Here is a 24,022-nt window from a genome sequence, read left to right on the forward strand (position 1 = left end):
TATCCTAGGGGTCATTAACTTACTGAGCTCACTGGGGAGTTGTGGGTCTCATGTCACCAGGGTTTTATTGTTTGGGGGCAAGTCCTGTGCTTCTGTTGCATGGTTTTGTTGCTAGGCAAGCCTGCTTGGTTTTGTGGTTAAGCAAAACTGCTCTCTTGAGTAATTATTAGTTACAGGGGTCTCCCATGTTTTTTCTACCTACAATCCCCTAGTGGGATTAACTATTTAATCATCTACTTTTCCCCTTTATTCTGCCCCTATAAGTTTTGCATTTGAGATGGATGGAAGCATGTTGTTGGACGGTCCTATTTGGTGGGTTAGACTAAGATTCCCTTCTTGGAACATGGACAGGACACTGAAGGATGAGAAAACTGGGATAAGAGATAAATAAGAGGAGATAAGACTCTTGAACATCCTCTTGCCCTCTAGGTTATCTTCTCTATGAAAGATGGATACAGAACTCCACACTGGATCTTGGTTTTATGCAAGGAATCTTTAACTGGAAGTTGCCACACCAGGGATAAGAAACAAAGGGAAAGAAGGCAGATGTGGGGAAAAAAAGGGGAGTTGTTCCCAGAAGCAGGCCAGTGGACAAGAGTAACTGAGCATGTAAGAAAAATGTCCAGAGTTTTAAAAAATACACCTTCCTAGATTCAACCCTAGAGATGCTAGGTGTCTGGGTGGGATCCTGACAGTCCATGTTTTAAATGCTTCCCATCTGATACTGATGCCATATTTGGGGACTCCCGTGGAAAAGCAAAGTTTGTGTCCAAACAAATCAGGATCTAATTCTTAAGATCTGACTTAGGGGGAGGAAAAAGGAGGAATGGGGTCTGAGGATGTTTAAAGTCAATTGGTTAAAATACTTGCCTCTGTTCTAGCCTTATCCTCTCTCTCCCTTCCAAGCAAAATCTTTTGTATTCATTGTTGGCATGGTGGTGGTAATAAGTAAGGGTGAAAAGGAATAACCTTCCAATGTCTTCCAAAAACCTAAGATCCTTAGGGGAATCGAATACACAGGAAACATATTGAGAGCTAGAGGATGGGCCATGCCCAGAAAAAGATGGTCTAGGCAGAGGGTGTTCAGAGGGTGGAAGGGAAACAAGAGGACACGAATGCCTGGAGTCCTCCAGAGAAAAGATGTGCCCTTCCCTAGGGGAAGATCCCTGGGGAGAAGGCAAACCTGAGATAGTAGGATGTGATGGCAAAGAGCATCAGGCTTCACTCCCCAAAGCAGATGCCCTGAAGTGCAGGGAGACCCTGGAGAGGGATGGGTGACCCTGTGCATCTCAGCCCAGTAGGAAGGAGAGCAAAGAGGGCAGAAGGCCAGGAAGGCAAGGTGCCTTGGCAGCAATTTGCAGGCCCAGAGGACATCAAGAATCAGGTGCCCCACCCCTACAGCAGGACATGTACCCTAGGAGCAACTCTAGGAAACGGCAGTGTGTTGAGACCTGACTTGAGAGTTTATGTTTGTGCTACCTCTAAAAAAATGGGGTTTTGGAACAGAATCCTGTTGAGTTAAAGAAATAGGAATTTACATGTCTCGAATACCTGAGTCATGGACACGCTCATGTCAAGACATATCTGCTGCACCAGAAGCTAATCACATGAATAACAGCAGCATCCGTGATAAACCACTGAACATCCTGGGTAGGTATTGGGCAGGTATGATGTGTTGTAGAGTTTCCTACAATTCCGGTCCATAAACCGGAATTCTAAGCTGAAGATCGCCTGTTGTAATCTTTAGAGTTGTAAGTAGAGTTGTAAGTCACTCCAGCATGCATGCAACTCTTTCTAACTCAAGACTTTCAAATAGGGTCAAAAACAGGGGGGCCAGATTTAGCAAAGAAGTTGTCCCATCCAATATTTGCACGACTGGGACATTCTTACACTAAAAAAAGTTATTCATTGCTGTTCTAAAATTCATATTTATCTGGGCATCTTCTAGGTTGTCTGGGAACCCTACAAAGAAGGGAACTCACAGGTGAGGGGGCGCGCTAAGACATCTGCCACTGTCCCCCTGACCTGGTTAGCCCAGCTCTCACTTCACTCCAGGAGCCCTGCCAAGGCCCTGGCTGAGAAGCAGCAGCTGGACAAACCCTGGTGAGAAGAGGCAGGAATGTCAGTGGGCTGAGCAGCTTCCGTAAACATCTCAGGCTTCAGTCCCTGCACCTGCCCATTGGCTGTAGGAAGTTCTAGAATGCTGCCTGGATTAAAGAAAGGAATGTAGGTTTTGAAATCAGTCAGACCTGAGTTCAGAACCCATCTTGTCAACTACCAAGTATATGACTTTTACTGAAGTACTTTAACCTGCCTCTTTTAGCCGACTCCCTACAGGACGCTTTAAGGATGAAAAAGAATCCACGTAGAGCACGCAGTGAGGTGCATGGCCCTGGATTCACCTCAGTGCTATGATTTCACGCACTTAGTTACTAAATAATGAGTGTGTTGCCGTTTAGTCGCTAAGTGGTGTCTGACTCTTTGCAACCCTATGGACGGTAGCCCGATAGGCTCTCTGTCCATGGGATTCCCCAGGCAAGAGTACTGGAGTGGGTTGCCATCTCCTTCTCCAGGGGCTCTTCCCTGACCCAGGGATTGAACTCATGTCTCCTGCATTGGCAGGTGGATTCTTTACCACTGAGCCACCAGGGAAGTCTAAGTAAGAGTGTAGGAAACTTTGAATCACATTCCTTGGTCTCTGCCTCCCCTCTGGAATATCCTACTTGGATATTGCAATTGTTCAGTCACGCAGTTTGTCCCATTGCAACCTCAGTATCTGTCTACAGTTTACACTTTATAGTATTTTCTTTTACCCTTGTCTGTTAAACTAAAGAATTTATATCTATATCTAAGTAAAGGAATAGGGGAATTCCTTGGTTGCCTAATGGTTAGGATTTTGTGCTCCCACTGGAGCGGGGCTAGGTTCCATCCCTGGTATGGGAACTAAGATCCCAGAAGCTGAGCAGCCATAAATACATAAAATGGTTAATTTCAAAAATAAATAAATGGATAGCACTCAACACATTCCCTAGTTCAGCGCCCTGATCACAATTCCACCAAGCCCAGGGAGTGAGGACAATGTTGGTCTTGTTGTTCAGTTGCTCAGTCGTGTCTGATTCTTTGTGACTCCATGGACTGCAGCGCGCCAGGCCTCCCTGTCCATCAGCAACTCCTGGAGCTTGCTCAAACTCATGTCCATTGAGTCGATGATGCCATCCAATGCTGGTTTAAGTGTAGCTTTTTTTCTGACTAAAAATTGTTTAAAATAAAGAATGTGAACTTACAGCCATTTATGTAATACAAAGTTCCAAAGGGAAACTTGTCTGCCTAAGTATTTATTCAAAACACTTAAAAATAAAGTAAAAGTATAACCATTTCTACTTGTCCCTAAATGGCAGGACCTATATCACCATCACGGAGAAGGCAATGGCACCCCACTCCAGTACTCTTGCCTGGAAAATCCCATGGACGGAGGAGCCTGGTGGACTGCAGTCCCTGGGGTCGCACAGAGTCGAACACGACTGAAGTGACTTAGCAGCAGCATATCACCATCATGTTTCTATCTGCAGAACATATGGCTCAGAATATAGTAAATATTTGTCACATGGTATTCTGAAAGTCTGGTTTTAAAGGCTATTTACTCTTCTCTTGTCATTCACAGTCCCTATTTTGGTATAATCCCTGAGGGAGAGTACTATCTTCATCTGATACACAGAAGTGATTTTTTTTCTGTTTACCTCTGACACAGCAAGTAGTACATGGTCTGAGGTAAGCTGTGTTTAAAAAGAAAGGGAGGGGGTACTCCCTGTCGGTCCAGTGGTTGGGACTCTGCACTTCCCAGTTTGACCCCTGGGGGCCCCCACTTGGATCCCGGGTCAAGGAACTAAGATTCTACAAGCCAAAAAATTTGTGCTTACAGATATAAAGAACAGACTTTTGGACTCTGTGGGAGAAGGCGAGGGTGGGGTGATTTGAGAGAATAGCATTGAAACATATATATTACCATATGTGAAATAGATCACCAGCCCAAGTTCAACGCATGAAACAGGGCACTCAAAGCTGGTGCACTGGGACAACCCTGTGGGATGGGCTGGGGAGGGAGGTGGGAGGGGGGTTCAGGATGCAAGACACATGTACACCCATGGCTGATTCATGTCAGTGTATGGCAAAAACCACAAAACTGTAATTAGCCTCTAATTAAAATTAATTAATTTTTTAAAAAGAGAGAGAAAAAAAATGTGTGCTTACTTAGATGCTCGGTGTGTCTGACTCTCTGCAACCCCATGGACTGTAGCCCGCCAGGCTCCTCTGTCCATGGGATTCTCCAGGCAAGAACACTGGAGTGGGTGGCCATGCCCTCCTCCAGGGGAACTTCCTAACCCAGGGATGGAACCCAGGTCTCCTGCATTGCAGGTGGATTCTTTATTGTCTGAGCCACCAGGGACATAAACAGAAAGGGGAGATTAGAGGTGCTTTAATAATAATAAATTATTTTTACAGACTGTAAAGTATTTTTGAAATACACTGAAAAAAATTCCATCATATAAAAGTGGTTGAGGAAAACAACAAACTGCAAAAGCTCTGTGAATATGCATTCAGCCTTCTAGCAAACATGTAGCCAATTTGCACCGGGTACTCTGGATATGGAGCTCAGGACACCATGATGTGGCAATACGGAGGGTCTTTTCTTTCTAATGTATTATTTATCAGTCCTTCATTATTTACGACACTAGTAAGTGATCCTCCGCACATCCGAAGCACCATTCTTGCAAGGTACCCCTCATCTCTCCTTCATTTATTTTATAGCATTTGAATTTGGGTAAATGAGGAGTCAATGTAGATTCAGAAGACTGATTTGAAGAGGGTCAATCCACCAAAGGTGAGTTCAGGTCAGCCTCGGACCTAGCAGAACTTTTGACGGTGAGTTTTCAGAAATTGCTTGTCGTGACTATCAGAATTCACAATTTGCTCTCCCCTTTCTCTCCTCAGCCCTCCCTTCTGCTCTCTTACATCACCCCTTAAACATTCCCCCCCCCTTTTTTTTCTATATTGCTGGAACAGGTAGGAAGTTGTCAGTGAAAGTTGCTGAAAAAAAAATCTAAACAAAGGATCTGACTTGGCTTTCGACCTGGTATAGAACTGGCCACTGTAGTTTTCCTTAGCTTGAACTTAGAAAGCTTTTAAGAACTATTGTACCTGTTCTAAAAATGCTGTTTCAAAGTTAATGATAGAGCAAAGGAAGGGGGAAAGTCGGTTTGTTTGTAAACTCAAAGCAAACCTTGAGAAAAAGAAGCGGTTATCTGAGGAAGTGTAGCAAAGGTGAAGCCCCGATGATGAGAGAGAGGAGAGGCCGGTGCACCAGGGCTGGCAGGGAAAACAGAAAAAAATGGTTTTTCTTTCCCAGCCGTCTGCTCCTAGTGGCTTTTTGTAGATTTGGGTCCTCTCTACCAGTTTACAGAGTGACTGCCATTCAGCACGGCACTACCTAGTCAGGAAGAAAAGGGGGTTATAGTCTCACATTAGCAGGCAGAAAGCTAAGACCACGTGATCCCAGCACCTCAGCGGAAAGCCATGAGCCGAAAAGCAGGTGCTTCCAATGCTAAGTGCTTAGGAGTTACGTGCTGACTCACAGAAAGGGTAAGATGTGAGGACCACACAAGTGAAAAAGCGCTAAAGTGTCAAGCTGTGGCTTGGATCTCATCATGGCTGGTAGAAGCTGTGTGTTGGCTTGGTGAGGGCCTCGGTGGAGACTGTGGGTGTCCTTTGATGTTCTAATTCTGAATCCAGACCTTCGTAGGCCTTACCTTTCCCAAACCAGGAGTGGGTCTGTTTAACCAGCTTTGCTCCATGGCTGCAGAGTTGCCTTCTGTTTGGCAATACTGCCGATTTAATATTGTATGTAGAATAGTCTAACTCCATTCATGTTTGCTTTGGAGAATGTTGGATGAGTTCTTTTTGATTTTTGGTTTTGAAGAACCACATTTGTGCTGACTCATGGTACCCTGTTGTCCCTATAATGAACCCAAACAAGGTGAGATAAGTTGAAGTAAGGCTGCAGATTATAGGTACTGGATTTAAAATCATCTCGTTAACCATTATGTTTGGTCAGTTGAACCAGCTCTGCTACTTATGGTAGTATTATAGACAGTAAGAATGTACTAAATCCAGAATTTCATTTCAGCTAACAGTCTAGCTTCCTTTGGAAAAAAAGCTGCTAATGAAAATTAAAAATGCTTAATTTCATTTCTTCCCACCTCGTGGTAAAGATGAAATGTACCAAATGTTAAATAAGAGGGGGAAAAAAAAAATCTACATGTGCTTCAAGCTGCTGGTTCATCAACTCTTACTTAAATAGCTGGCTGGAGACTAATGACGAGCAGGAATTCCTCAGCCTGCTCTTCACAGAAACTTTGGTTGTACTCCATTATCTTGATGTTTTGATGTATAAGTGTTCTTATGAACAAATGTATTTACGTTTGGCCTATAGGAGAGGAGGTGTGTGTGAGCCCTTTAAAAAATGATTTTTCGTTTCTTGTATTTCACAACTTTTTAGGCCTTCTCTGTTGTGAGAGTTAAGAGCTGTAGGTATGTTGTGCAAAGAATACTTTTGATGACTAATGTCAGGGAAGGAATATTTAGTCTAAAAATCCACTATTAGTTTTTTTTTTTCCCCAGAAGTAATTTTTAGAGAAAACACTATATCTGAGTTTTGTTTTGACTTCAGAGCACCTATGTAAGAGATCAGGCTATTAGTAGGTAATTATTTAATTGCTTTTATGATTTGTTAAGCAGAAAGCTGCCATCATTCCTGTCCCGACAGTTTAGGAAAGTGACATCTATAAAGATTTTACTCCACGTTGCTGGACTTTTTCGGAGAAGGCAAGGGCACCCCAGTACTCTTGCCTGGAAAATCCCATGGATGGAGGAGCCTGGTAGGCTGTAGTCCATGGGGTCACTGAGAGTCGGACATGACTGAGCGACTTCCTTTTCACTTTTCACTTTCATGCATTGGAGAAGGAAATGGCAACCCACTCCAGTGTTCTTGCCTGGAGAATCCCAGGGACGGGGGAGCCTGGTGGGCTGCCGTCTATGGGGTCGCACAGAGTCGGACACAACTGAAGCGACTTAGCAGCAGCAGCAGCAGCTGGACTTTTTATACAGCATTTTAGATATTAGACGCCCACCTAGTACCAAGAATATTCCCGCTTAGAATTTCTACCTTAAAATTAGTTTTGTGAGTGCTTGGAAAAGAGAAAAGCCACAGCAACTCTGAGGAAGTAGTCTGATATTTTTCAGAATTTCTCTTTGCTCACAGCTTCTTGAATTTTAAGATGGTTTACTCTGTCCATGTCTTTTGTTTTTCATGAATTAATTCTAAAAGAAAATTTGTACAAATGAAGAAGGAGAGTTGGGAATTAGCAAGGTGCCCTTTAAAGTGCCCAAGTATATTTTATATCTAATGTTTAGTCTCAGACTGCTAACATTTCAGATGGGCTTTATGACTTCTGCAGCATGGTTAATTCTTAAAACAGTGCCGCTTCTCAGATGTTCTGTGCGTACGAATCACCTGGTGACCTTGTTGAAAGGCAGAGTCTGATTAAGCAGGCCTGGGATGATCCTTTATTCTAACAAGCTCCCAAAGGAACGGTGTTGTTAGCCTCTGAGTAGCCAGAGACACTCTTACGATGGGGAGGTTGTGCCTTTCTGGTGAAGGGGGTGGGTGACGTCTATAGCAGGGTTGTTAACACAATGATTAATAGACTGTTCTTGAAAAGCGGTCTTAATAAATCTATCAAATTCCAGCATCCTCTACAAATGCTTTTTAAAAATAAAAAAGCTTGATCTCAGTGTGAGCAAACTGAATTTTGCGAACATTATAGTTTTACATGGATTGCAACTTTAATAATGAATCCAGTTTTCTAATGTAACTAAGGAATTATATTTAAAAAATTAAACTAAGCCATTAGATTTATTGTATTGGATGAATTTAGTAGCAGGTGTTTAGAATTTAGAATGTAGAATTTGGGGGTAAATTATTAGTGTTACGTACCAGCGGTTAAAAGAGCACAATACAGTAAATTTTAAGGGAATTCATTAAGATGATAAAGTATAATGTACTACATGGACAGAGGTTGTTTTGATGTTTTGTGCACGGACATAGATACTAAATGCTCAGATTCGAAATGAACACATAGTGTGTGCGTGCTTAGCTGTGTGCAACTCTTTGCAACTCCATGGACTGCAGTTGGCCAGGCTCCTCTGTCCCTGGGATTATCCAGGCAAGAATACTGGAGTGGGTTGTTACAGGTTCTTAGTAAGTGTTACTGTTTAGATTGTGCTCATAAATTGTTTATACATGTCTGTATCCTTCTTTAGCCTTGATCTCAGTTGTTTGTCCTAGTTCACTTTTGGCCTATGGGTCAATGTATGTTTCATCTTTGTTGATTCATCACCTGTCTTAAACATTAGGATGGGACTGGTCTTCCTGAATTTGGTTATTTCATTCAGTAAAACTGGATTTCCATTTAGTATTGATGAATTTAAAATGTGGCTTCAACTTTAATGGAAGATACATAAACACATATATGCCAAAGACTACTACACATTGACATATGCAGTCAGGAAGAATAAAATATCTTAATGGGCATGTTGGAATTAAGTGATATAGATAGTTAATCAAAATTTGATTGTATTAGTTAATTTGTTTAGTCTTAAGTATTACTTTATTCCCTAAAGCCAGAGAACACAGTAAGTTAATGAGAGTATAATAATGTACATCTTTAAATATCTTCCTGATGCTGTGACCTCTCTGTCCCTAAGATACAGACAGAAACTCCAATACCTTTGTAGAATTCCAACCCCTTTTTTGAGTTTCTCCCTCTGAGACTGAAGTTCATTATAATCATCATAATACATTTGGAAAAAATCCCCACTAGTTTAACCTTATTTTTCTATCTAATAAAATGCTTTGGTAATAATTATCACATAGAAATATCTGTGGAATATCATAGAGATAGATCTAAAATTACTCTCAATAAAATAAATTGCTTCAATACATGTCATAGCAAATACCACATTTTGTGTAGGTAGGCTAAATATATACCTTTCTAACTTCTTGTAATTGTCATTTCTAAATACTCCTTTGGCTAAAATTTTCTTGCCGTTTAAAGAAGATAGAAATGCTGTTTGTTTGTTTGTTTTTTAAATCCTCGTTGGGTGTAGACCAAATTGTATTTCATTTATAATTGATGGGTATTCCTTATCTCTAAAGAAAGGTCAGCAATCTATTTGCAAATTTATAATTGGCAGACAGATACCATATTCTATGAGGAAAACTAAAGACATTTCTTGGGGGAGAGGGACCCTCGTAGTAATAGGCTTGTCATAAATTAAGATTTCTTCCAATACACCATCTGTTTTGGCTGAAAAAACCTGGATCCAGATTTAAGAAAAGTAAAGTTGTTCTAATTTTTGTTTTCAACCAATTGAGAAGGAATTCCTATCCTTCTGTATTTCATTTCAGTTTCTGCCACTTGATCTGAATATGAATAGCAGTTATTTTTTCCCCCTTTATCTTTCATAGAAACACACACATTGAATTCTACTATGTTCCTAACATGGCTTCTCTCTGTGATTTGGAGGTCTATTGTACAATGCCCTTCACAGGCAAATGCCCCTGTTGATGTACTCTTCACTCCCTTCCTTCAACATATCCTCATATCCCCATGCCATGATGGGAATCCTGTAATTTCCAGATGATCCTAAGCCAGCTATTTGAGTCTTGTCTTTCCAATGGCTATCATATCATACACTTGGGAAGTATCTATTCTCATTATGCAATAAGACAGTACTAGGAGCTAAACATTTTAGTCAATGTGAAGGCCATCAGAGATAGAAATTCCTAAAGTGTGGAATTCTCCACTGACCTGGAAAAAAAAAATCTTAAAAAAAAAAACAACCCCAAGCTTAAGTAGCAGGTAGTTTCCTAAATTGGCTACAAAAATTGGCTACAAAAATGAGAGTGCTGGCAAAGGTGAGAGGATAATAATTCCTGCATAACTTTTTCATAGGGATCTGTTCATAATGTTCATGAATGCTTTATCATGAGTAAATGAATGAATTTGAGAAATATTAACGTGTTATGGTATACTGAAAAAGAATGTATGCAAGCTAAGGAAGGTTATAGAAAGTAGTTTAGCTGTATTCATCCTTGTATTTATTACAATAAGATGGAAACAGTTGGCATTGGTCGTAATCGGATTTTGGGCAAATGAGCCATAGTATATGTAGAGTTGCTGGTTTGTGTCAACACAGTTCTATGTGTTCGGATTATAGCAGTGAGGGAAAAAAACCTGAAGTCTAAAACCTAGTAGGGGAGAAATTAGTTTCTAATAAAATACACACAGTGAAACAACCCAAAACATAAGATCACTTCTCAGAGCCATTTCAGTTTTGTCTAGCCCAAAAGACTGATGAGAATAGAAGTTATGAATAAAGGATGATTAAAGAAGATAGCTACTTTAAAACAAAATCTACAAGTGATAGCTTCGAATTCTGTGAACTACAGAATATCATAGGTTTTATAGAGATTAAATTTTATCATTTCCAGAAATTGCTTAATTGAAAGTATGAAATAATAATTATTCCCTTCCCCCTAAACTTAAATCCTAATATAGCTAGAAGGAATTCAGGAATCCCTATTATTATTCCATGACATTTGATATTTTCCCCAATTTACATAGAGTATCTCTTAGAGATATGTTCAATAATTATTTGTATGTTTGAAGATGGGAAGTTTTTTGTTTCATAATCAGAATAATTTGTTATAACTCATTCTACTTCTAGTAATTCCTAATTGAACAATAAGTTCTGTACCAAAAATATGTGAAGAATTCTAGGTTTGTTGATTTGTGATTCCAAACTGAATTTCAGCACAGAAACAATGTTAGCTTAGAATCTCAACTTACGTGTAAGAAATTATTTCATCCCATAGTTGAGGCTAATACTATTTCTGAGTAAAATCAGGCAGTGGGAAGTTTAAAATGCAGATTTCTTTTTGTTTCTTATTCCTTCTCAATCTTGGAAAAGTTGCCAATAACTCAGTTACCTGAATCTGGGACTAATGCATTATTGTTCCCTCACATTTGCTTAACTTCAAAAACTTATCATTAACAATTATCATTAACAGTTATTAACAATTAAGATCAAGGCTAAAGAGGAATGTGGATTTATCTCCCTAAATCCTGCTAATCTTATATCCTGAAGTTTTATCTGAATCTATCCCCATTCTTTGCATGTCCTTTTCTTTCAGAGCTGGGATAGGAATGCTGTGTGCACATGTTTGTGTGTTTGCTCAGTCATGTCTGACTCTTTGGGATCTGGTGAACTGTAGCCTGCCAGGTTCCTCTGCCCATGGAATTTTCCAGGCAAGAATACTGGAGCAAGTTGCCATTTCCTACTACAGAGGATCTTCCCAACTCAGGGATCAAACCCATGTCACTCATGTCTCCTGCATTAGCAGGTGAATTCTCTACCACTTCACCATTTGGGAAAACCCAGAATGGGAAAGACTAGAGATCTCTTTAAGAAAATTAGAGATACCAAGGGAACATTTCATGCAAAGATGGGCTCGATAAAGGACAGAAATGGTATGGACCTAACAGAAGCACAAGATATTAAGAAGAGGTGACAAGAATACACAGAAGAACTGTACAAAAAAGATCTTCACAACCAAGATAATCACGATGGCATGATCACTCACCTAGAGCCAGACATCCTGGAATGTGAAGTCAAGTGGGCCTTAGAAAGCATCACTACGAACAAAGCTAGTGGAGGTGATGGAATTCCAGTTGAGCTATTTCAAATCCTGAAAGATGATGCTGTGAAAGTGCTGCATTCAATATGCCAGCAAATTTGGAAAACTCAGCAGTGGCCACAGGACTGGAAAAGGTCAGTTTTCATTCCAATCCCAAAGAAAGGCAATGCCAAAGAATGCTCAGACTACCGCACAATTGCACTCATCTCACACGCTAGTAGAATAATGCTCAAAATTCTCCAAGCCAGGCTTCAGCAATACATGAACCGTGAACTTCCAGATGTTCAAGCTGGTTTTAGAAAAGGCAGAGGAACCAGAGATCAAATTGCCAACATCCACTGGATCATGGAAAAAGCAAGAGAGTTCCAGAAAAACATCTATTTCTGCTTTATTGACTATGCCAAAGCCTTTGACTGTGTGGATCACAATAAACTATGGAAAATTCTTCAAGAGATGGGCATACCAGACCACCTGACCTGCCTCTTGAGAAATCTGTATGCAGGTCAGGAAGCAACAGTTAGAACTAGACATGGAACAATAGACTGGTTACAAATAGGAAAAGGAGTACATCAAGGCTGTATATTGTCACCCTGCTTATTTAACTTCTATGCAGAGTACATCATGAGAAACGCTGGGCTGGAAGAAGCACAAGCTGGAATCAAGATTGCTGGCAGAAATATCAATAACCTCAGATATGCAGATGACACCACCCTTATGGCAGAGTGTGAAGAGGAACTGAAAAGCCTCTTGATGAAAGTGAAAGAGGAGAGTGAAAAAGTTGGCTTAAAGCTCAACATTCAGAAAACGAAGATCATGGCATCTGGTCCCATCACTTCATGGCAAATAGATGGGGAAACAGTGGAAACAGTGTCAGACGTTATCTTTTTGGGCTCCAAAATCACTGCAGATGGTGACTGCAGCCATGAAATTAAAAGACGCTTACTCCTTGGAAGAAAAGTTACGACCAACCTAGAGAGCATATTGAAAAGCAGAGACATTACTTTGCCAACAAAGGTCCGTCTAGTCAAGGCTATGGTTTTTCTAGTGGTCATGTATGGATATGAGAGTTGGACTGTGAAGAAAGCTCAGCGCCGAAGAATTGATGCTTTTGAACTGTGGTGTTGGAGAAGACTCTTGAGAGTCCCTTGGACTGCAAGGAGATCAACCAGTCCATTCTAAAAGAGATCAGCCCTGGGATTTCTTTGGAAGGAATGATGCTAAAGCTGAAACTCCAGTACTTTGGCCACCTCATGCGAAGAGTTGGCTCAGTGGAAAAGACTCTGATGCTGGGAGGGATTGGGGGCAGGAGGAGAAGGGGAAACAGAGGATGAGATGGCTGGATGGCATCACCGACTCGATGGATGTGAATTTGAGTGAACTCTGGGAGTTGGTGATGGACAGGGAGTCCTGGTGTGCTGTGATTCATGGGGTCGCAAAGAGTCGGACATGACTGAGCAACTGAACTGAACACATCTTTCCTGGAAGTTAGCTTACTATGAATTACTTTACTCTGCTTGTCACTGACTGATGAATGCTGTCCCATACACCAAATAACAAGCCCTGAACAAAGGAATGATTGTTGAGTCCCAGCCAATCTCCTGTGCTAGAAATCTTGAGTTTGGTAGGATGAAAAGGGTAAATGGGATGTGGCTACATTCAGTCTCTAATATATGTAGTGCAATTAAAGATTCAGGTACATATCTTTCATTGGAAGGACTGATGTTGAAGCTGAAACTCCAATACTTTGGCTACTTGATGCAAAGAACTGACTCATTTGTAAAGATCCTGATGCTGGGAAAGATTGAAGGCAGGAGGAGAAGGGGACGACAGGATGAAATGGTTGGATGGCATCATCAACTCAATGGACAAGAATTTGAGTAAACTCCGGGAGTTGGTGATAGACAGGGAGGCCTGGCATGCTGCAGTCCATGGGGTTGCAGAGTCGGACACGACTGAGCAACTGAACGGAACACATCTTTCCTGGAAGTTAGCTTACTATGAATTACTTTACTCTGCTTGTCATATTCCTAGCTAAGAATCTTGAAGACAAACAATTGTATTGAAGAAAGATGAAGTGCTTTAGGAGGAAGAGATTCAGGGGGAAGAGAGTGCTTTAGGGGGAAGACACTGAAACACAAAAAGGAGGTAGATTAATTTTGTCCATCATGTTTGGGAAGTTTTTATAGTCTTGGTGGTTTTAGTCAGAGATGCCATTTGTTCTGTAAATCTATGCTTGATATGGCATGGTTCCTTAGGTGCTGGAAGGTACTACAAATTTCAAGGTACTGTAGGTTCGGCTTCACATTTTGACGTATATGATTTATATAGTGATTGGAGTCATGCAGTTTGATGGTAGTTTGGTTTAACAGTCTTACAGTTAATTATTTGTATCTGATAACTGGATGCTATTAGATGCTTTCTAAGCAGTTATTATGAACTATATATATTCATTCTATTTGCAGATGAGGAAACTGAAACTTAGGAGACTGATAACTTCCCAGAGGCTACATAGCTACTAAGCGATAGACTTAAAATTAAGTGTGTATCTGTCTGCATAGTCCTGTCTGGCTCTTGGAGACCCCTTGGACTGTAGCCCTCCCAGTTCCTGTCCATGAAATTCTTCAGGCAAGAATACTGAAGTGGGTAGCCACTTCCTTCTCCAGGGGATCTTCCCCACCCATGGACTGAACGCTGGTCATCTGCATTGCAGGCAGATGCTTTACCGTGTCAGCCACCAGGGAAGCCAAATGGTCCATTAAGCCTATGTTTTCACAGAAGTAGATTTTCTTGCTAATCATTTGGTTACTTTGTTTGAACTCTTACAGAAGAGTTGAGTTATAGTCTTGGCTTTGTCTGCCCAGCTAAGGGTCCTCCAGTATGCCACCTGAATTCTTTGGACCCCTGTCTTGTCCATTGAATGAGGTCTACACCACCCGATCACCAATATCTTTTTAACGGTCAACTCTTAAAATATCTATACTTTGTGGATTCAGTGTTTGAGCCTAGCTCACTTACTCACTTTCCTAAATACGTCTTCTATTTGGGGCAAATATATGTACAGTTTTATTACTGCTAATATATCCTTTACCTCTCATGTGAGCTGACGGCTGTACGTAGTCATTGTACTCATATACTGCGTTTCCCATATACTAGGAAATATACTAAGTGCTCCACTTGGATGATCACAACAGTTCTATAAGGTGGATATTAAAGTTCCCATTTTATAGGGAGGAGGAAGGTTTTGACTTATCCAAGGTCAAACTAGAGTGGTGGAACCAGAATTCGCGTTCTTTGACAACAGCTCTTATGTAACAATGGAACGTTAATGACACTGTATGTTTTTCTAATTCTGCTTTAGGCTTAAAGATCATGAACATTGTTTTTTTCAACCAGTTTTTTTCTTTTTATAAGATAATGTTCACTCCTGTCTGATTTAACTATCTGCTCACTTTCTGTCCTCTTTACCAACCACGAGGAAAGAGGAGAGTAAGAAGGTTACTGCTTCTGTGTTAAATGCGTCTTCTAAGTCTACGTTTATAGCCGAGCACAGGAAAAGGAACGGAACCCCCCTGGCTTTGTGCCTCTGCGGCAAACCGTGCCTCTCTCCTTCCGCGTCCATTCCGAGAATTCGCCTTCCCCCCGTTAACTACATTTCCCAGCGGCCCGCGCGGCCGAGAGAGCGGGCTCGACCAGCCCTTCCTTCCTTCCTTCCTCCCTTTCTCGTCTATCAGCCGGTCGCAGCGTGATGACGCAGGCTCGCCGGGCGCTGACGAGTGACGGCGTTCTGGCTCGCGACCGCAGCGGCGGCCTTAGCAGCGGCAATAGACGCAACAGCGGCGACTGCAGGGACGACGGCGGCGACGACGACGACGGCGGCAGCGGCGGGGCGGGCGCTGTGCGCAAAGGGGAGGGGTAGGCGGGCGGCGCCGGCGGCTTCAACTGCGGCAGCTACACGGCTGGGGCGTGCGGAAGAAGAATCCCCATCAGCCGGCGGCCGAGTTAGGCCCGAGCAGCGCCGGGGGCCGCTCGCGTTGTCCTCTGTGGGGGGAATCTCCATAGAGACGGTGACACACACAGAGGCGGGGGTCCGCGGGAGCCTGCGGGACCGGAGAGCCAGCTCCTGGGCCTCTGTGGCCTCCCCCCCCTGCCCCCCCCACCTCGCTGCCGCGGGCGCGCGTTCTCTTCGCTTCTGCTCGCCGCCCCGCGGTTCCCGGTGGGCCTGGGCCCCCGCTGTGAGGGCAGCGCGGGCGGACTCTTGGGGGCTGGGGCCGGGCGAGGCAAGGCGGGGGGCGGGGGTCCTCTGAGGCCGCCTCTGCCTCTCCCGCCCCGGAGGGGGAAGCCGCAGAGGCTCCGCCATGGCCTCGGGAGCCGGAGGCAGAGGAGGGGGCGGCGGCGGCGGCAAGATCCGGACGCGGCGTTGCCACCAGGGCCCGATGAAGCCTTACCAGCAGGGGCGACCGCAGCACCAGGTAGGGGAGCCCCGGCGCCGTGTGTGAGGGGGGCCCTCGGGGCGGGGGCGTACTGGGCTGGCGGCGACGGGGTGAGCGGGGGGGGGGGCGGTCCTGGCGCCCCACGTGGAGCGTCCGGGAGGCCCCGGGCGAGGCGGCGGGAGCCGAGGCCGCCGGGGCGGCGACGGGAAGTGGGCTTGAGGACGGCCAGCCCTGCGGCGCACACGTGTGGCTCGGCCTCCTCTCTCCACCACCCCCCCGCCCCGCACCCTGGCCCTCTCCGCCCCGGGGCTTTCCCCGGGCCGGAGCGCAGGGCGGGAACACAAGTCCGAGGCCCACGGTGGGCCCGTATTTCTGCCCTTTTTTTTTTTTTTTGGCGGGGATTACGAGCTTGGGGGGGGGGGGGGGCGGTAATTACTCATGTCCCTCAAGGGAAAAGGGAAAAAGCTGTGGCTGGGAGGGCCAGCCCCTTCCCCCAACGCCTGCAGATTTCTGGTCACCCGCGTTTCAGCGCGTGCGGGGAGGGGGGCTGCCCCAAGGACTCTGATCCTCACCCCGCCAGGGTACCTACCTGGGGCTTGGCGGGGGCGCTGTTACAGGGAAAGTGGAATAACTTCTTCTCCATCCTTTAAATTCTCCATCTCCCCGTGGCTCTCCCCGATCTAAGAGTCCTGGCTTATTTTTTTTCTTCAACCGGGATATCGTTAGTGGCACTGGGGCATTTTGAAAGTCCCTCTCCGCACTTACGTCTTTTTTTCCGTCGCGAGACTTTTCCCTCCCCACTTTTGTCCAACCTTTTTCCCCCTCCTCCCCACACACACCCGCGCGTTTTATTTTGGAGACTAGAATTGGCCATTATGCACAGTTGACCGGGACTCCAGTTCTGATCTCATGCACAAAATATTTTAATATTGCAGTGGGTATTCTAGAAGTTTAGGTACTTTCGACACTACAGGAATGTTGGTGGTCTTGAAATTTAACCACCTTGTGCACTTGTGGGTGTTTGAAATTATAAAAATATGAGTTTATCCTCAGACATTTGATTCTGAGAAAGCTAAGTATTTTAAGTTTTGCTTGTTTGTTACGGGGGATTGAGTGGGAAAATGTTGAAAACCTTCTAATAAAAGTCACTTATAAAACTTTTCACTGGTAGTGAGGTAGGAAGTAAGTGTGGGCCTTAAACCTATAAAAAAGAGTATAGCAAAAGGGTCTGGTAACTTGTTGCATACTGTTAAAGGTAGACTTTTAGATTGCTTTATTCGGATGATAAATATTTAACAGTTAAACATGTTTGGTGCTGTTGTTAAATTGTATCATTAAAAACAGAATTTTAAAAGTAAAGATTTGGGAGAAGTTTCCTAATAGTGAAATTTGTAGTTTATAATGTTAGGTAGCTCTCTACTAATGGTTACAAGTCTTGACATTACTATCACCTCCCACCAGTGTTCCCCCAGATAGGCTTGGTTTTCAAATTTTCTTTGTGAGGAGCAAGATTAGAATTCAGGTCATAAGCCTGGCCCTTTAACCTAATCCTTTTGTTGGGAGGAAGTTTGACACATGTGCTTTCTGGTTTTTCTGAAAAAATAAATGTCTGAGTGCTTTCCTTAGGAGAAAGTTACTACATAAAAAATGAAATGTAAATACAGATCATTGGATGGTCTGGACAGAGTTTAGAAAGAAGCTCCTATATTCTAGGTGGCAAAAGCCAAAGTCACACCTTATTTTTAAATATACTTGGATAAAAACTTAATTTGAGGGAGATGATGCCTTAACAGCATAACACTTGTGATCCAAATTGTCTTAGAGCTGATATGATTTCAGACTGTGCAGTTTTATTTTAAAGTTTGGTAATTTATCATTTCCCCCTGTCTAAAGTATTCAGCTTATTGCCACAGCCATTTAATTGAAAAAGTACATTTGTAGCTATTGAATTGAGATTAAAGGTGGGAGTTTCTTAATCTACTCTGTAGGTATTATTAGTATTGGCTAATATGGTTGGATAGCATGACTCACGGACTCAATGGACTTGAGTTTGAGCAAACTCCGGGAGGTAGTGAAGAGCAGGGGAGCCTGGCGTGCTGCAGTCCATGGGGTTGCAGAGTTGGACACGACTTGCCACTGAACAACAACAGTTAGTATTGGCAGTTACTACCAAAGAAAAGTATCCAGGCATATACAAAAGAAGATTTAATTTGAGGATTTTTTAAAATCTTAAGGATGTTCTTTAGTCCTTATCAAAACTTCTGTGAACTTGTAGACCACCTGCTTGCTGTCAGCTATCCTAGGCTGTCACCTCTGTGTTTAGCAGCAGCTGCTGAGTCATCATGAATAGCATGGAGCTTCATGACATGGCATGTTTTATACTGATGTATTTTGATTAAACGTCCACTGGTTTCTGGGCAAAAACAAAGTTTTTTGGTTGTGCAGCTGAGGACTGAAAGAATGAGAGATCTGGCTCAGTTAGTGGGTCTTTGCCATTGCTTGTCAGGATAACTGGCTTGTGTAGTCACGCAGTACCTGTGACTTTCGCATGTGTTCCACTGACTTGCAATTTCCTGTTTTGACTTCTGGTTTAGCTCTGCTGAGGTATATCTAAAGTTTACATTTTTTCCTTTTAACTTCTGATCTTTAAAATGGCATCTTGCTTGAAGTTGTGGAGAGAAAAATTCATTGTCAGTTAACTAACTGAAGGGTGGTAACTTAAGCGAATGTGAAAAACAGCACTGAATGATTAAGTTGATCATTTTCACCTGCTTTCTTCCCTAGCCCTTAACTCTTAGCCCAGATGCATTTAGGAAATGGTATCATTCTTCTAGTGGGAGTGAACAGGTCCCTAAAGAGTATGTGGTTAGGTCTTGTTGCCTGTTCAGTCTCCTTTCCCATTTCCTTTTTATGCAGATTGTCAGGTCCAGAAAGTGAGCTCTGGAGAGGTCAAGCTGCTTTTCTTAATAGCCGCCACAAAAAGCTTGAGCCCATGGGCAAATCAGAACCTTGCCTCTTGAAGAATCTACTGCCACCTCCTGGTGAGAGGGGAACTACTTATTTTTGCCCTTGTTTGGGGGATGTGCTTCAGAGGTTTTGTCTTCTGGCTTGGAGCTAAGGGAATCCACTCATTTTATCTTCCTAGAGGCAGTTTGTCCTTCAAGTCAGTTTCTGCATTTAGCTATTTTTTTGGAGGGAGGTGAAAGCTCCTTTATGTATTCAGTAGCTTAGATCAGGAGTCTATAAAGTTCTTCTGTAAAGGGCCAGATAGTAAATATTTTAGGTTTTGTTCCTGCGTGTTCTTTGTTTTATAACTCTAAAAAATGTGAAAATTGTTCTTAGCTTGAGGCCTGTATGAACACAGGCTGAGGACTGAGTCTGGGCCACAGACTATGGTTTGCCTGGCACTGGTTTATAAGATTGTGTGGTTTTTGCTGTTTCGGTAGCTTCTGTGTGATATTTTGTCCTGCTTGGTATTGGATGGCTGAAGAGCATTCTCAGTTTTGAGAAGGAGGGATATTGAAAGATTGAATACATAACTCATCCCAGAAATCCCTGAGTTGTTTTTTACTTTTATCTTTATTTGCTGTATCCTAGATGTTTAATTAATACTGTCAGCAAAAACAAATGGACATAGTTGTTAGAAAAAAGTGCTGTAATCCACTCAGAGCATCTGGGTTTGAATCCTTGTTCTGCCAGGACTTGGAAAGTTCTCTCTGCTTAATTTACTCATCTGTAAAGTGGAAATCTGTTGTGAGGGGTTGAGTTAGATAATGTAAGTAAAGCTCTTAGAACTGGGCCTGCATATATAGTAAGGACTCATTGGAAACTGTTGTGGTTAAATAGAACCTTTTGATTTAAATGTTTAGTCTCTGATTAGTAGAGGTATCTTTCTTTTATATACCCAAATTCAATCTTTTATAGGCTTGTATTGGATTTTACGACTTGTTTTCTGAGTGATGAGGTCAAACCTTTAAACAGCTGTAAACTGTTTAAAAATATATTGTTTTTAACATTTTCCTCTTAGATGCCAGTCATTTAAGTGTATAGGAAAATAAATCCACATACTGTTTAATGCATAGTAGAAAATTTTGTTTGCGACGAGAAACCCTTGTGAAATAGTTTTATCAATTTACTCACCAATTTTTCTTATGACAAAAAAAGTCCAGATGTCTCTCTTTCCTGGAAAGCCCTTTGAGGCAATTACCTATCAGTTTGAAATAAAATGGTCTGATGTCACTAATTAAAACCATTTCATTAGGCACAGAATATTACTGGAAAGATGTAATGTTAATGACCTTGTATTTTCAAAAACGTTTTACTTGTAGCTACTTAGCTTATGGTCATGGTTGTAATATATTTTTGAACGATTCTTCTGTGTTGGGAAGCCCAGTTGAAAAGTCTTGCCACCAGATACAATTTACGGTATTCACTGTTTGAAACAGGGTGATAGAATGCTGCTTCTGTCTAAATATATTTCAGTTTCCCTGCCCATTTGCTTGTGGCTTAATACACTTTTACATCCAGTTTCCAAACAGATTGTGAAAGGAAAGCGACAGTATCTTTTTGGGGTAACTTACGGTGGGTTAAATTGCCTTAGGCTTTTTATTGGGAGGAGGAGAAGGGGATGACAGAGGATGAGATGGTTGGATGGCATGATCGACTCGATGGACATGGGTTTGGGTGGACTCTGGGAGTTGGTGATGGACAGGGAGGCCTGGTGTGCTGCGGTTCATGGGGTCGGAAAGAGTCGGACACGACTGAGCAACTGAACTGAACGACGTTGAAAAGAAAAATGAAACGTATAAAGAATGGATGGAAATCATTTACGTGGCCGGAAAGATTTAGACTTGTTGGATAGGGAAAGCTTAACTGTAGGTTGTAAAATGTGACAACAGCTTGGGTTAAATTCAGATTATTGGAATCAGATTCAATATTACTGCATTAGAATTTGAGTACTTTCTAATAGATACATTTTTGAAGTAAGTAATGTAAGAATGGATGTATTAAAAACTGGAAATAACGGAAAGACTTAGAGTAGCATCTAGGTTTTTACTATTTAGTGTTAAAGATATTTTATAATTAGATATTCAAGTCTCACATGAAGTCTTTGGTTCTTAGCCCTTGTTCTTCACTTGGGGTGGATGGAGCAAGGGGAAAACTGATTAGGGAGTCTGTTTGAAATGAGACTTCCAAAAAGAGTGGAAAGGGAAGACTAGGGACATGGGAGCTGAGGGAGTACGGAGAGAGTTCACAGACCCCTGGAAGAAAACTAAGGGTCATTGACAAACTTCAACAAAATCTAGCCCAAAGAGCAGATAAAAATCAAAACAACAGTGTTTTCTGGGAGAATAGGGCCCCAGAACCTTCAAACTGAAGATTATGTTTAATATTTATAGTGAGAGACCCAGTAAAGTTTATGTGAGAAGAGGTTTTATAATCTGAATTCTACTGTTTAATAGAGGATAATGTGAAGAAAAGAGTTGATAGAACTGAGATCAAAAAAACTAGTAGGAACAGAGGAGATGTAAGAAGAAGGAAGTCTATGAGTGCTGATATGGAGAGTGTCCCTGCTTATTCTGAGATTGCAAATTGATGAGAAGATACATAGGCAAAGAATTTCTCTTTCAGTACAAATGAGTTCTGCGTTTGGATTGTAGAAGAGCCTTGGGCCCTACCTCAGCCTTCTTTCATTAGCCCTTGAACTCAGGTTCAGTGTAATTCGAAAAGCTAATGTAGTCACAGTACCTTACAAATTGAATGTACTTAATATAAGGGTATAGTATTGAATTGAATTTAACTTCTGGCCCCCAAATTGAGTACTTGTTCTAAATCTCAGTGGCATCTTGATAAGGTTTTTGTTGTGGTTTGTTTTTGCCAAATGAAGAATCCTTAGTTCTTGGGGGAGAAACCCAATCGTTGTAACCCGTCTCGGTTTAAAGTTTTGCTCCTGTAATCCTTGAATTCAGCTTCATTACTTAGGATCATCTAGTGTAGACTTTGCTTTGGGGCTACAAGAAGTATTTTTAAGATTTTAATACTCTGTTTTGTTGCTTTTTCTAAGCCATTCATTAATTTTTTTCTTTGACTTTTCTTTTCATTTAGTTGGCTTTGTGTTATTTATCATTCCAGAGGATGGTTTGATTTTCCCATGCTCTTGGATAGTTTCACAAATTGTTTTTTGGAGGAAGGGCTATTAGCGTGGCAACGAAAATATTTAAACTGAAACTGTTACACCAAGCAAATGTATTATTTATTTTTTGAATTCTAGGATTACTGATGTTTTTTTTTTTTTGAAACTTGCCACAGCATATCACATGTGGGAATAAGAAGTTGGTTGAGTATTGCATCCGTAGATAAACTAAAATCATGCAGCAGCTAATCTGCACTGTACAGACCTGTTGCTGCCTTCACAGAGCTGATCCTCTAGCGGAGATGAGAGATTTGTCATTACCATCCCACTTGACAGCTCACCTCCACTTGGGAAGTACAGGGCACTGTTGGTGCATGTGAGTGAGTGATGGTCCTAGATTTGGAGGATCAGAGAAGCTTTTCTTTAGGAAAACTACATCACGTTATAATGAAGCCTCTGAAAGTGGAGAGAAAGCTACTCTGGTAAAGTTGGGCTTGAGTATTCACTGCTTATCAGACCTTTACTCCATGTACTTCTGTTTCCCCCTCAAGGTTAGGTTGTTTGTATTTAATATACAAGACAGGGAATTCCCTGGCTGTCCAGTGATCAGGATTGTGAGCTTTCACTGAAGAGGTTATGGATTTGGTCCCTGGTCAGGGAACTAAGAACCCAGGCTGCATGGCCAAAAAAAAAAAGAGAGAATGTATCACAAAACGTTCTTTCTCCTGGGTACATACAGGAAGCTGATTTACCCCATTCCTGGAAAGACCTGAAACGTCTTATCTAAATAACTCTTGAAAATGTTATTGAAATAATAACCTTTATCTCAATACGAAGGCCCTTTTTTGGTAATACAATCAAAGAAACCTTTGGTAAGAAAATGATTTTTCCCTTTTTCTAGCTCTTCTTTTTTTTCCTGACTCCTATTAGTGACTGAAATTAATAAAAATTGCCAGCCAAGGAAGTGCTTCTCCAAATCTGAACGGTAGATAGGGTTTCTTACTCTTTGCCTTGTTCTCTGCGTGATCAGGAGATTTCTTTTCCCTAGCAGTTCTTTAGGGCTTCCTTGGTGGCTCAGACAGTGAAGAATCCCCCAGCAATGCAGGAGCTGTTCTTTAAACTTCTAGTATCTGGTAGTCGATTATTTACTATAAATAAATGTGTTAAGTCTTTCAGTTCAGTTCAGTCGCTCAGTTGTGTCCGACTCTGCGACCCCATGGACTGCAGCATGCCAGACCTCCCTGTCCATCACCAGCTCCCGGAGCTTGTTCAGACTCATGTCCGTTGAGTCGGTGATGCCATCCGACCATTTCATCTTCTGTCATCCCCTTCTGCCTTCAATCTTTCCCAGCATCAGGGTCTTTAACAGTGTGTCAGTTCTTCTCATCAGTTGGCCAAAGTGTTGAAGCTTCAGCATCAGTCCTTCCAATGAATATTCAGGACTGATCTCCTTTAGGATGGACTGGTTTGCTCTCTTTGCAGTCCAAGGGACTCTCAAGAGTCTTCTCCAACACCATAGTTCAAAAGCATCAGTTCTTCAGCGTTCAGCCTTCTTTATTGTCCAGCTCTCACATCTGTACGTGACTACTAGAAAAATCATAGTTTCGACTAGATGGACCTTTGTTGGCAAAGTACTGTCTCTGC

General features: G+C 42.2%; 1 protein-coding gene across 5 annotated transcripts in view; it reads left to right on the forward strand.

Annotated features, from left to right (window-relative positions):
• The first annotated feature begins 4,811 nt into the window (after positions 1-4,811).
• The window catches only part of NUP153 (nucleoporin 153), an 81,686-nt gene continuing 62,475 nt past the window's right edge, over positions 4,812-24,022 (forward strand). For 2 of the 5 annotated variants that reach the window (XR_015152485.1, XM_086370163.1), the window contains exon 1: positions 15,569-16,284. Coding sequence is in view for 2 of the 5 variants with exons in the window: in XM_086370163.1 (XP_086226289.1) it covers positions 16,171-16,284 (114 nt within the window). In the remaining 3 variants the exon portion in view is untranslated. Of the gene's footprint in view, positions 4,880-5,878; positions 6,032-15,568; positions 16,285-24,022 lie in introns of those variants that run through there. The other 3 variants (XM_086370166.1, XM_086370164.1, XM_086370167.1) reach the window with 3 other exon arrangements.

The sequence above is a fragment of the Bos grunniens genome, chromosome 23 (assembly GCF_055505025.1).
Source record: "Bos grunniens cultivar Pamir isolate PY7600 chromosome 23, Bosgru_T2T1.0, whole genome shotgun sequence".
Taxonomy (NCBI): Eukaryota; Metazoa; Chordata; class Mammalia; order Artiodactyla; family Bovidae; genus Bos; species Bos grunniens.